The sequence below is a fragment of the Eurytemora carolleeae genome, unplaced genomic scaffold (genome assembly GCF_000591075.1).
Source record: "Eurytemora carolleeae unplaced genomic scaffold, Eaff_2.0 scaffold802, whole genome shotgun sequence".
In the NCBI taxonomy this organism is placed as follows: Eukaryota; Metazoa; Arthropoda; class Copepoda; order Calanoida; family Temoridae; genus Eurytemora; species Eurytemora carolleeae.
This window is the reverse complement of record NW_019396692.1, coordinates 80,526-94,461: the sequence shown is the minus strand read 5'-3', so window position 1 is coordinate 94,461 and position 13,936 is coordinate 80,526. Positions and strand designations below refer to the sequence as shown.

General features: G+C 32.3%; 1 protein-coding gene and 1 long non-coding RNA gene across 3 annotated transcripts in view; one reads left to right on the top strand and one right to left on the bottom strand.

The window, feature by feature from the left end:
• LOC111707449 (globin) overlaps window positions 1-10,669 on the top strand; it is an 11,679-nt gene extending 1,010 nt beyond the window's left edge. Inside the window, exons 1-6 of one of the 2 annotated variants that reach the window (XM_023480559.1) lie at window positions 461-567; window positions 4,058-4,132; window positions 4,507-4,626; window positions 8,760-8,866; window positions 9,062-9,150; window positions 10,178-10,669. In XM_023480559.1, the coding sequence (XP_023336327.1) occupies window positions 512-567; window positions 4,058-4,132; window positions 4,507-4,626; window positions 8,760-8,866; window positions 9,062-9,150; window positions 10,178-10,255 (525 nt within the window). In that variant the 5' untranslated portion in view covers window positions 461-511 and the 3' untranslated portion in view covers window positions 10,256-10,669. Of the gene's footprint in view, window positions 1-460; window positions 568-4,057; window positions 4,133-4,506; window positions 4,627-8,759; window positions 8,867-9,061; window positions 9,151-10,177 lie in introns of those variants that run through there. The other variant, XM_023480560.1, reaches the window with a different exon arrangement.
• Window positions 10,670-12,822: 2,153 nt separating this feature from the next.
• On the bottom strand, window positions 12,823-13,563 carry LOC111707453 (uncharacterized). Its single transcript, XR_002766439.1, has 2 exons — window positions 13,447-13,563; window positions 12,823-12,948 (listed from the first exon to the last, which is right to left on the bottom strand). It is a non-coding gene; the product is annotated as an uncharacterized LOC111707453 (long non-coding RNA).
• Window positions 13,564-13,936: the final 373 nt, after the last annotated feature.

Sequence of the window (13,936 nt, the reverse complement as noted above, 5' to 3'; positions counted from 1 at the left end):
GGGGGGCAGATAGAACTTTTTCGTTTGTTCCTGGCTGGGCGACTGTTACGCGAGCCATGCTGCGTGTATGAAGTCTATGTGGTGCCCCTGTGAATTCCTGAGTTCTCCCTGCGGATCTGTACAGAACGTATTGTGAAAAACAAGTTTTAGAAGCTGTTTGCAGGCTGACTACGCAGGCGCAAGTTTTCTCGCGTGGAAGCGGGCAGTTTCTATCTTAGTATATATTTATTTGTCTTACAAGTTTGTCTATTATTAACCGTGCTAAGAATTCTAGGATCACTGCGGTAATTATTCCTTATACATATGTATGCATATCGTTTGTTTATGTTATGGTTGATATTTATCAATGTGTTTTGTTGGTTCCTTGCCACAGTTTTTTAATGCCTGAGTTGATTTATTTGTTGTATTCGTATGATTTATCACTCAAAGCTTTTTCTGTGGGTTTATTAAACTTATTTAGATTGAAGTCTCGGAGAAATAAACGTTCGGAACCTTATTATTATCCTTTGTTATGGAGAGCGTTGAGAAGAGGAAGGCTTACAATCCTATCTTTAGAAATACCGCACGGTATATATATTAGGTCTTTAGGGAAATCGCTAAGAAGCGAAACAACCTCTCTTCCCTCACTTCCCTCCCCCCCTCGAACTTTATCCCAAAACAGGGCCGGGAAAAGTAGGGTTAAAGTTGGAATGCATACTGCAATTATAGTGTGTGAGTTCAACCAGTAGACCATTGAAAATAAAATGGTGAAGAATAAATATTTTTACAACTTTTCGACCAGCATCACCGAACTATGATCCCCAAATCAAGGGTCGTTAAATAATTAGTTAAAGTAACCACCCCCTCTGCGAAGTTTTTTTGAAAAATTTTTCTCGTTTTCAGCTGAAAAGGCGATAAAATTGAGTAAAAGATCTTTTTCGGGAAATTAAAAGTTTTACCTCACCTCGGGTTTTCTTCCCCCAATTTTGTCTACAAATCATCCCTTGCTACGCCTGGATGTTTTGTTGGCAACATTGGTCAGGGAAACCCTTGGTAAAGCAAAATTCCCTTAACTTTCCTGTCTAGTAGATAGTTGTAAATAGTTAAAATTCATTCATTATTTAGCAGAACGTAAAATCTGTTTTGTTCTGCTAAAAAAACTTTTGTTAGGGCATTGTTTAATAAATTATGAAAAAATAAGTGAATTCAAAATTCAGATTCTTTTTTTACACATTATTATAGAATTGAGTCAAAAATCCCAATTTTCTAGTTCCTCTCTTTAACTACCTTTGATATTCCAAACTAAGATTATTTAATCCATCAATGCCTTGGAAGTTGGATATTGGATTGTAAAATATGCGGATTAGAAAAAAGAGTTTGTGGCAAATAAGACTAAATTCCTGTAAATTATACAAACAGAACATTTCTTAAGATTTCCCACGTTTATGTTTAATATTAATTTTGGACAATTTATCGAGTTGATATTGTGAGCAGTGAGCACCCTTATGCATATATAAATAAAGGAAATTGCAGAGCAATGTCGTCAATTATAATTAAACGTGAAAAACGAGTAGTTTTTTGTAAACCTTTATCAAATTATATTCTTTGCATGACAATTTGGCTTTATAGTGTTGATTTCATTATGTAAATAATATATTACATGTATATTAAACTTATTTTAAGTAAACAATTAACAATAAACAAATGTACTCTCCTAGACTGTATAAATACCAAGATTCTTATGAACTATATATACCTACAGTACAAACCTTCGGTTCGGTATTCCTTACACACACTCTTTTGGTACAGACACACATACATGACGTTTCCGCCCCCTGGTTTGCTCCTTTTCGTTAACATCTTTGGCCAGAGAAAAAACTAGCTAAATGTGATGCAAGCAAACTTATAGAAATCTGGTTTTGCTAAATGATAAACAATACATCTCGGATTAAAGCCTAAAAAACCTGAATGTGTGAAATTGGACCCTAAGCAATACCCATGTTTGTTGTCATCACTTCAATAGGAATAAAATTCAAACTATAAATTCCTGTTAGATCGAATTTAAAATATTTAGAAAAGAGACCGAGCACATTTTCAAATATTAGGCCTACTAAAAATCCACAAAATATTTGAGTGGAAGTCTGCAGTAAGTGTTATCATCAAAGGAATTGAGTTCTTTATACAAACTCTGAACTTTAATCCCTGATATCTTTGCAACCCTATGTCGTAGACCTTAGATATTTCAAACTATAGATTCTGTTCGATCAAATAATCTAAGTTTGAAATAATAAAATAAAAGTACATCATCATGTTGCAAATAATTGGCTGACATTTTTGTTGTTTCTCGTTCAATTCTTGAGTAAATTTTTTTGAGATATTGGAAAACAAAAGAATGAACATTTTCCCAAAAATAAAAAGTATAAAAAAAATTCTAAAAAACCGCGGTTTTTTTCAATATTTCAAAAATATTTTTTGATTTATTTTTTTCACAATTTATTTTTTGATACCTAAATTACGAAAATGTTGTCCAAAACATCGATATTCCTTGTTTTTTACTCACACTAAATGTGAAATAATGATAGTGTAATGGCAACGTAAAATTCACATGAATATTAAAAAAATTCTAAAAAGCCTGTGTAAATCCAGAAAATAGGAGGGGGTGGGATCCCCCCACCTCTAAAAAAAGAAAGCCTTTAAGTTAAGTAATGTTGAAGCATTGCAAGAATGCAAAAGCATTTTTTCTCATATATTTTCATAAATTAGCCATGGAGCATTAAATACATCTGTTCAATATGGGGTAAATTCAATAATCTCTCTTAACAGTATAATGCAGGATTTATCCATGTCCTATATGTATGTAAACTCCATGGTAGTATGTAGTTCAGCGCACGGTAAACTAACTATACAACAAAGAAAACATCATGTTTTTATCGGAATATTATTTTACTTTGATTCCTCATTGAACACCCGTCAATAATAGCTAAACAATGTAAAATAAATAGCCCAACAAAAAAGTGTAACATAGTATAAACGAAATATCTATATTTAATGTTTAAATATGGGTTCAAAAGTTCGGACTTACTAGACCTCTAGTTCACCGTGAGTACCTAGCTCAAATTCATAACATTCTGTCCCAGGTTAAACCGAAGAAAATATTTTTGATTCCAAATTACTATTTCTTTGCAACTGTTCAGCTTCTTTGAAGGTTTGGATTAGGTTCCAGTTGAGAATGTAAATTGGGGGTGGGGAGGGGCGGCTGTAATGGTGCCCCCCCCCCCTTTTTCTTAGCCACCCTTTGTAAAATATTCGAAAAGGCGTTGCAAAACCCAGGTAGTGAAAAATTCTACAAAACATGAAAATTATACATTTCTGAAATGCATTGTAAGCATGCAAATTTTTTCTAATAAGTTTATGCATAATCAAGGAAGTTGTGCAAATTGACTCTAGATACTTTGTGCAAAAAGTTATGCAACATTTCTTTGCATAATATATGCAATCTGCTTTCTTTTTTCAAGGGCTTTACTATTTATACAGCTACAGAGAAACAATATATTGAAATCCAATTATTGAAATATATTTCTAAAAAAGCTTCATCCGTAGGATTTAAAAAGCTCTTTTTTTAAAAAGAATTAACCCTAAATTAAAAATTTACAAAATTTTTGATGAAATAAGTACAAAAGTTTAGGTTTTTACTACCACATTAGCCAGAGTACCCGGCATTGCCAAGGTTTTAAGAAAAGTTCTAAAAAAATCCCAAATTTGTTAGGTTATGTGATATATCACACTTGAAGTACCTCGGGTATCCTCAAAAAAAAATTTGCCAATTGGGTCCAGCCGTTTTGCCACCGCTACAAATATTATAGCGAACAATGTATTTTATTAATATACATGACCGAAGACTCAAGTCTACACCTTTATCATTTATAGATATTTTGAACTGTATTAAAGTCAGTATTATCTATTAAAAATAAGAGGGAGAAAAGTCAAGAGTCAGGATGAAAATGTTACAGACAGAGAAAATCAAAAACCTTCAAATACAAAAAAAAGATATATTTTAAGTTTCTTTTTCTCTGTTTAGGATGGGTCTGGAACAATCTGATATTGACGAAGTCCAGAAAAGCTGGGATATTGCAAAGTCAGCAGCTAAGCTTAGGTATAGATCAAATTAAGTTCACATTAGACAAAAACGCATTTTATTTTATCTCATTATACCCTTGCAAAACATAGATTTTAAAACACAAATTCATTTTAAAAAGATCAATGCATTAGCAAAAGTTAAAAACTTGCTCTATGCAACAAGAAAAACTTTCTTTTAACTCTTTTGGGTGTAAAATCTAAACTGCAGATTTTTAAGTGGAACAAGTAATTTTCAATCAAAAAAGCAATATTGTTTTTACCGACAGTTAACTTGAAGCAAGTACTGCATGTATGTCCATGATTATTAAGACACCCTGCGCAAATACTTTTTTTTTAAATGCAATAATATTTGAAAGACTAAATTAGTCTGACTCTGCCTCATCTGTTTAGAGAGCATGGAATAGGATTCTTCGAGCTCCTGTTCAAGACTTATCCAGACTGGAGGGAACAATTTTTTGGACACCTTGGCACCATGCCATTCGCTGAGCTTAAGGATACACCAAAATTCAGGTAAAATTAAGAAATTATTTTTGAATATTAAACCTTGGATATTGCTTGACAAAATTGAATGGATAGAGAGAAGAAGTTGAGCTAAATAGATAGAACTACTTCTCTTGTGCGCTGGCTTAAACACCAAAATGTTTTGTAAACTGAAGACAAATAGCTATAAACTAAATTCCAGGGCCCATGTCTGGCATTAAATGAAAATAAATTTTAAGCAAATAGTTAACTAAATTCCAGGGCCCATGCTGACCTTGCAATGAGAATAGGATGTAAAACTTAACTAAATTCCAGGGCCCAGGTCTGGGTAACACAGTGCAGTACAGTATATATTGAGAAAGGTTCAGTGTACTGAGTACAGCAGCCAAGCTGGGCAAAACTGTACAATTTTAGAAAGATTAGGGTTGTTTGTGTACGTTTTTTTAAAAACAAGTTATTTTCCTTTGTTTATTTTTTTTTTCTGTTTTGTTTACATTTTAGGGGGAAAATATTTTTCTATCTCTCAGATCATTGTATTGATATGTGCACTTTTCCGAACCAAAACGAGCGGGGAATGGCTGAATGCGGCCATGAGCCACCACTTTTCCCATTCTGTGCCACAAATTAGCTTTTTTCTCTTCCGGCAGCCATGAACCACCACCATTTCCCCTTCTGGGCCACCACATTTGACTCTTCCGGGCAAAACAACTTTTTACAATGGTATAATTAGGGCTTTTAAAGTGTGAATTTCAAAAATCCAGCCTCATCACGCAAAAACATATATTTAAGTCTTTATATTAAAGTGTTAATATGAAAAAAGGATGATTCCTTTCAATGTAAACTGAAAAACTTTTTTTGCAAATCAAAATTCTAATTTTCAAAACATTGCCATATTTTTTAGAGCAATATGAATATTAAAATGATGCACCATAAAATTTACTTTAGTTTAAAGGGTACCCTAGTGTGTTATGTGTTATGTGAAATGTGCAGTGTTAAGAGAAAATGGATAAAAAAGTTTTTTTTATAAAATCTGTAACGCACAGGTAATGACAGTTAATATTGTGATTTTTATAATATTTTCTTATAGACTACTCTAAACAACTTTTCTCTGCTCCCACAATACGAAAATGACCTAGTTTACCTGCTAAAATATAAAACAAACGACCTCTTTTTTTATAACAATATATTAATCATATGTAACATTGAAAAATGGTTTGTGTTGTGCTTTTTTTGCGTGACGCGGCTGGATTTTTGGAAATCACACTTTAAAGGCCCTGTATATACAATTTAAAAAAGTAGTTTTGCCCGGAAGAGTCAAATGTGTGCCCCGGAAGGGGAAATAGTGGTGGCTCATGGCTGCCGGAAGAGAGAAAAGCTAATATGTGGCACAGAAGGAAAAATAATGGTGGCTCATGGCTGCCTGCCTAAACCGCGCCAAAATTAATCTAGGATAAACCTAAAGATCCATCCTAAACATTTTTTTAATCTGATGATCCGAGCTTATTCTCCTCAAGATTTCAATTGTAACAAAATAATATTTATGAAAGATGTAATCGTGTTAATGATTAAAATGATTTCGGTTAAAATTTTTGATTTATTGTAACGCGTTGGGAACAAATAAGGCACAATTTAATGTTGTCTAATATTTTAAATTAAAATTTGCATCCACTCATTAGTCGAGATTGTATGTTATCCAATCAAGAGTGTATGTTATCCAATCAAGAGTGTATGTTATTCAGTCGAGATTGTTAGTTATCCTGTCGAGATTTTATGTTATCCTCCCACAAGGGCGTATACAGGGGGGGGGCATGGGGGGCAGTGCCCCCCCTAGACTTGTAAAGGGGGGGGGCGTAGCCCCCCCTAGAATTCTGCAAGCCTTTCACACTTTTCAAATCTTAACTGAAGAGTGAAGAACACAAAAAAATAAGTTTGCTTTTCATGATTATTATAAAAAATCCAAATTTTAAAATATATATAATTACAGTGCAGTGCTCATGCTGTAACCAAGTTAACCTAACCAACCTAACCTAATTTTAACTTTTAAGTTCACAGAGTACACAGAGTTTAGTTGGGTTCAGAGAACACACAGTCTGCATACATTTGTACAGCTCACACACTTTACATTATATGCTAGTCTTGTTTAGTAGTGATGCAAAGCCGCGAAGGCTTGAGTTTGGAGGTAGTAAAAGATCATTTTTTGTCTTTTTAATTTGGATTGAATTTACTTTTTTCATTGCACCCCCAATTTGTATTTCAAACTAACTGAAGTGCCCGGCGTTGCCTGTGGAATTTTAAAAATCTAATTAAAACAAAAAAATTATAATTTATTTAGCTCATGTTATCCCCAAGGGTAACCATGAGTTTCCTCACTAAAATTCAGCCCATTTGATTCCGCTATTTGGCCAGCCATACTAGCAAACATATAAATGAATGAAGAACTTTTAAATAGATTGCAGCAATTGTACTCCTACTTTTTTTTCACAACAGAAACTTTTATAAGTCATAATTATTTTCTGGACCTTTGTACTTCTTTTCATCTCATAGAATTTAAGTTTAAGTTGTTTTTATTTTCAAAAATGTCTTTTACTATCTCTAGTTTAAATACTAAATATACCCATAAAAGTATAATAAAATGTCGATTTTTTAGAAACAATGTTTTTTTCTGCTAGTTTTGTTTGAAGGAGAGATAAAGTAGTGCTTAGAAGGTTATTATTTAGACTGTATGTGTGCCTTTTAAGTATCTTATACTTATGCCTGATATCCAAGAAGCCAAGTGTTATGAATTTACAGTTCGAATTTTGCCCCCCCCCTAGGAGCTCCTAGGGGGGGGCAAAAAAAAATTTTGCGCTTCGCGCAAATCTTGCCCCCCTAGATTTATTTCTGTATACGCCCTTGTCCTCCCAAGATTGCATGTTATTAAGACGAGATTGTATGTTATCTAGTCAAGATGGTATGTTATCCAGTCGAGATTGTATGTTTTTCAGACGAGATTGTATGCTATTAAGTCGAGATTGTATGTTATCCAGTCGAGATTGTATGTTATCCAGTCGAGATTGCATGTTATCTAGTCAAGATTGTATGTTATCCAGTCAAGATTGTATGTTATCTAGCCGAGATTGCATGACATCCAGTCGAGATTGCAAATTTTTTACAAAATAGAAGTCAATTCAATGTAAACACGAAACTGCCAAAAAAAAGAAAATGATTTCTTTTATTTTTTCCATTTTCTTTCACAAAATTAACCTTAAAAATAGTAAAACCGTGAATATGTTCTCAAGACAAAATAATATAATTGTTTTTCAAAATGAATATTTATATTTTAAAGATATATGTACACCAGCAAAATGTTTACTAAATATATGATCTAAATATTTGCCAAAATCAAAGTTTAAAACAAACTCTTGCTTACCCTGCAGTATATGAACTGTAGGAATCCCACTTCCTCTTGGAATCAAGGTTTCGGGAGATGAGTTGGTTGAGTTTATATCTTTGTCTATGAATTCTAATGAAAATAGACTGTAAACAAATAGCGAACTAAATTCCAGGACCCATGGCTGGTTTTGTAATACGAAAAGATTGTAAAAAATTGCTAACTAAATTCCAGGGTCCATGCTGGTCTTGTAATACGAAAAATTGTAAAAAATAGCTAACTAAATTCCAGGGCCCATGCTGGTCTTGTAATACGAACAGATTGTAAAAAATAGCTAACTAAATTCCAGGGTCCATGCTGGTCTTGTAATACGAAAAGATTGTAAAAAGTAGCTAACTAAATTCCAGGGCCCATGCTGGTCTTGTAATACGAAAAGATTGTAAAACATAGCTAACTATATTCCAGGGCCCATGCTGGTCTTGTAATACGAAAAGATTGTAAGAAATAGCTAACTAAATTCCAGGGTCCATGCTTGGCTTGTAATGAAAATAGATTGGAAACAAATACAGGGTGTCCCACGAAATATGATAGTAGCAAGACGACTTAAAAGTCGTCTTTGAGTTTGGAATTTATTCGCCACGCTAAGTCATCAACCTATTTAAACATATATAATTCTTGAAACTATAGCCCTGGCATTTCTAAAATGAGATCTGACTTTTTTGTTCTGTCAGTATTACCAGTCTTGCTACTGTCATGTTTCGTGGGACACACCCTGTAGCTAACTAAATTCCAGGGCCCATGCTGGACTTGTAATGTCTACATTGAACTTTTGGGTTTCGAATCTGGATGATATTGACCTAGTGGTGGCATCTGTTCAGAAAACAGGCAGAAATCATTCAGGTTTGAATTGCAACAACAATATGAAAAGTCGTCTTAGTCATATCTTCTAATTATAATACACTGTAGTTCTAGTAACTATTTTTTATAAATTTTCTTTTTATCATTATCATCGATTTAATGTCATTATTTTTATAAGTATCAGCACTACTTTTATTATTATATCTTCATAATCAGTATTATTTTTATATTAAAAAGGTCGAGGAATAAAAGAGGAAGAGTTTAAGAAGATAGGAGAGGTTGTACTAGCCTATCTCAAGCTTGGTCTGAAAGATGCATTCACCGAGGTAACAAATACAGAAATCAGAGTGGCACAACTAAATATAAATCTTTTTTTAATCGGGAAAAAATTAAATCTTTAAAGGAGTTTAGACATTTTTTAAAGTGACCTTAACCATGCCATTTTAAATAGGCAAAAATATTTGCCAAATTTTAAATAACCTGATGTGTAATTAAGAAAAACTAAAAATGTGGAAATTCCTTTTGACGAGTTGTATGCAAATTATTTGCAAAATTTCTTTGCAAAACAAAGCTTTTCCTTATGTCATAGGCTTTCCAAAAAGCTAAAATTTATCTAAATCTGACATCTGAAGGTGGGTCAAAACTAAGATTTAGTTTGTTACAGGAAAAGTCGTCATTCAGGCAGTGTGCCTTATGACTCAGGCACACGGTTTTAGATCTAAATAGAGGGCTCATGGGTATTTAGGAAAAGTCAGAAAATTTCAACAGCCTCAGACCAATACTTTTTGAGTTATGTAAAAAAAAAACTTCTGTGGTGGTCAACCCCCGGGTAAGGAATAGGGTTAATGATTTGGCAAAGAAAAAACGAGTTTACATTTGCAGGAAATCATTAATATAATGAAACAGAAAGAAACAGAGCTGGGAACTTTTGAATGGTGGATATCGGGATTAAGGCTTAATCCACTCTTTTTCTTAATCTCCAAATTAACATAATCTTGCAAGATTACCTTAAAAGTGTATGAAAAACGATAAAATTCAAATTAATATTTAATCATCTGAGAAACTGTAGCAGCCAATCAGAGAAAAGCGGGCAACCAATGAGAGAACAGAAATATTCTCATTGGAGAAAACAATTAACGGATATCCAAGGAGAGAGAAAAAGAGTGGATTAAGGACTAAAATGAAAAGTTTCCACAGTGGATATTCGGATCAAGAAGTCAGTATTAAAGTTTATCCATTCTAAAGTTTTCAGCTCAGATAGCATAAAATAACTACAGCCGTCTCTGTAGTCTTTTCCATGTAGAATCTCTTTATCTACATATTTCTATATCTATCTATCTATCTATCTTTTAGGAAATGTCCGTTGGTTGGACTAATCTACTTGCTACTGTTGTAACTATAATCAAAGCTGAAAACGAGAAAGAAGATTAAATATCTTTTACAAAATAAATCAAAAATCAAAATCTGTGGATACCATCATGCACAAAAACACAGTTCGATCAAGTTGCATTTTGGGGTCCAATATTGAGAATTGTGTTCCATTTAATGATATTTGTAAACAGTTCCGGGGTCCGTAGTTTTCTATTCAATGAAGTCACAATAAGTCCTGCAGAAAAGTCAGCATTGTGCACTGAAAAACTGTCTGAAAATAAATTAAGTCAAGATTTTTCCAAAATTTTAAGGCTTTAGTTTCTATTTTTCAGATGAATTCTTAAGCGAAAAAAGAGTTTTGATAATTTTTCCCAAATGCTTTTTATATTTTAGGGACTTTTAACATCCAAATGCTTTCTTTCTTATGACTTTATTAGAAATGCAATTGTAGAATTATAATAAATTTTAATTTTTTGAACTTTAAATGGTTAGGATAAGAATCATTAATTTAAAGAAAACATTTTACTTTCGTTGTTAATGTGGTAGAATACAAGCTATGGCCTCACTATATTCTTGAACTAATAAATTCATTTCGAGTATGAAGGGGAGATTATAGGGCTCCCTAACATGATTTGATTTGATTTGTTTTATGTATTTTATATGCCTTTAAAACATGTGACACAATTGGCAATTATGTAAACTTATGAAAATTACAACTAAATGTACAATCTTAAATTAGACTGCAACACATTAGACACCAAAAATAATCGTTAGATAGTATTGAATGAAACGCAAAAATTAATAGAGTCAGCAAGTTATAAATATGTTATATTTTCTTCTATAAAACTTTTAAAGCAACGTATTATCTGGGAACCACTGAAATTATTTATTCGATCAAACTGCTATATTTTTCTAATTATTTAAAGTAAAATAAATACTATTTTTATTCCAAATTGCGAAGATTTTTTTAAAACTTAAACTTTGTATTTAAAATGTATTATAATTGTAAAGACTAGAGATTAAAAATAAATTTAGCACGAGCACAAAATATTTTTTGTTATGAAAAATAAATATTATTTATCGTAAATAATGCGAAACTTTTTTTTCACATTTCACAAACTTTTTCGCAATTTTTGGCTTAAATAATTTCGCGGAAAAAATATTCCGCGAAAATCATAAGTGTTGTAGCTGCAACAATAAACTGCACAAAAAAACTTGTCGAATTCTCTGCTTTAAGATCTCAGCATTAGAAATTTTATTTATTTTATTTACATTTGTTTTTTTATCGCGAAAATATTCACCATTCAGATTATAAAGCGAAATTTTTCCAAAAAAGCGAAAATTTTCGCATTTTGCTCGAGCGAACGAAATGCGAAAAAATGTGACATTTTATGTGAACACTTTTTTTCGCGAAAATATCCCATACATTCACTAAGCAAATAAAAGCGAAATTTCGTCCAAAAAAAATTTTTTTTTGCGCAAGATTCTAATTTTTCGTGAAACCACTTATCCTTTTCGCTGAAAACCCTAATTGAGAGTACTGACAAAGCCCGAAATGTAAAATAAGAGTGTCGTATTCAAAGTTTGAAACGGAAAGCTGGTTTCATGAATGGGGCGAGTTTTGTAAGGTCTATAGATTAGAGGAGGATTTCGTGGGAAGTCTATAAACAATTGCCAACCTTCTATTGCCAACCTGAGAACTTAAGTTGGCCAGGACCGTTGTTTGGGAAATAAATATCCCTCCTTTCCCCGGGAAGCCACTCTGCCTTGTTCTTACTGCCACATTTCGAGACCCCCCCCCCCTTTGAGCTCAACATACGTAGAAAGCAATATTTTGTTATATTATTTCATGTGGTTTTACATTCTCCTTTTTTCTGTTTTCTTAAATTAAAATCAAAAATGTGTAAACCCCAGAAAGGAGACTCGATCAGAGCCCGAAATTTAAATTCCCAAGTTTTGTTTTTGGGGTTTTGACATTTGTATAGATTTTGATTTAATCTCATATATCGGATTGTGTCATGTATAAAAGCTCTAAATTGCGACTTTGGGGCTACTCAGAAAATTTTAAAAGAACGAATCATATAAAATTGTATGAGGATCATATATTAGCTTTAAGAAAATACTTGGTTTTTAAGCATGCTTATTTGGAATTAAAGCTATATAGATAATCAAATATGATGTGACCGGTTTGATTGGTTTGTTTATCAATCTACCCAATATAACTTTGCTTGTCCTCATGTTTGTCTGTCGCTAAACCGATCGGGTCCTTACATAACCCCAGAAAAAGTTTATGGAACGTCAAAATTGGAAGAATAAAATTTTTGGAAATTTCTTTTTTTTTGAATCAAAAAGAAAAATCCGCCAAAATTTGTAAATGATTTTAAACGTCCGACTTTCAGAGCAACAGTTAAGAGCTAAACATATTTACAGGAAATGGGGTCCGAAGCACCCTAAAAGCCGCCTTTTATAGTTTATTAAATTGCTTCAATTTTATTCAACGTGATGGACGTATTGTAATGGATTTAAAATTTGTAAGATATATCTCTCATTCTGTTAATCATAATTCAGACAAAATTATTACACTTTCGAAAATATTTAATTAAACCTATCATTTCTCAATCGCATAATGAAAAATATTAAAATAATTTATTTTACAAAATCTTACAATAAAAGTTTAAACATATATTAATTTCTATTTTCGTCCTCTACAGTGTCGGACACAAGTGCAGTACATACCCTCCTCACATAATCTTCTAAAACTTAAACAATATTAGGCTTTTAAAGCTAAAGTGTACCAAGGTTATAATGCAAGGAAAGTTATTTTAAAGGTGTACGCATCTTGTGTACTGCAGTGTACTGTCTCTGGGCGGTAATGTAAACAAATGATGAATGTCACATCCTGACATGGGATCCATCTTTCACATAAAAAAATCAATAAAATATTTTGGACATAGGAAACTATTATGTGAATTATCAAAATTTAATGCTTTTATCCTCCACGAATACTAAACTAACACTAACGATTACAAATTGTACACAGTATATTTCGGTACTGTGTATATTGTACATAAACTTGATAGTTTACACCATTTTATAAATGTACAGTGAACAGGCATTTAAATTAATCTGCACTGTACGTAAACAGCGTGCATTGTACAGTGCATAACAATAAAAATGTAATCTAAACTATTTACAAAGTTTACATCTTTTAATTATCAAAATCATTGGATTTAGAAGATATTTTTATCTACCTTGGTACTTGATAAAATGCAGCTGATCCTCCCATTTGGAACATATTCACGCCAGAACTATCTTACAATCATTTTATAATATAAAATAATTTGAGCATAAGAGAGGAAAATTATGCTCTTAAACATTGCTTTTTTAAGGATAGCGGGGGGGGGGTATATATATATATATATATATATATATATATATGCAAATGTCTTGTTTTATAATAGAGATATACGCCAGACTTTCACATGTTTTAAGATAGAACAATGAAGATATCTTTCTCATGCTAACTCAGATGGAGCTTTAAAAGGCACCATTGTAAATTGTATAAGCCTCTCTTCAAATAGAGATTGACTTGAAATTACGTCCCTTCAGACGTATGTAGCTCTTATATTACCCAAATATATGAAAAGTCCCTTTAATGCTCCGTGTTTTGTCTGAACAGTCTTCTCAGAACTAATGCGCAAGAGATACAGTGTTTACAGTATTTATATAGAATATGTTCTT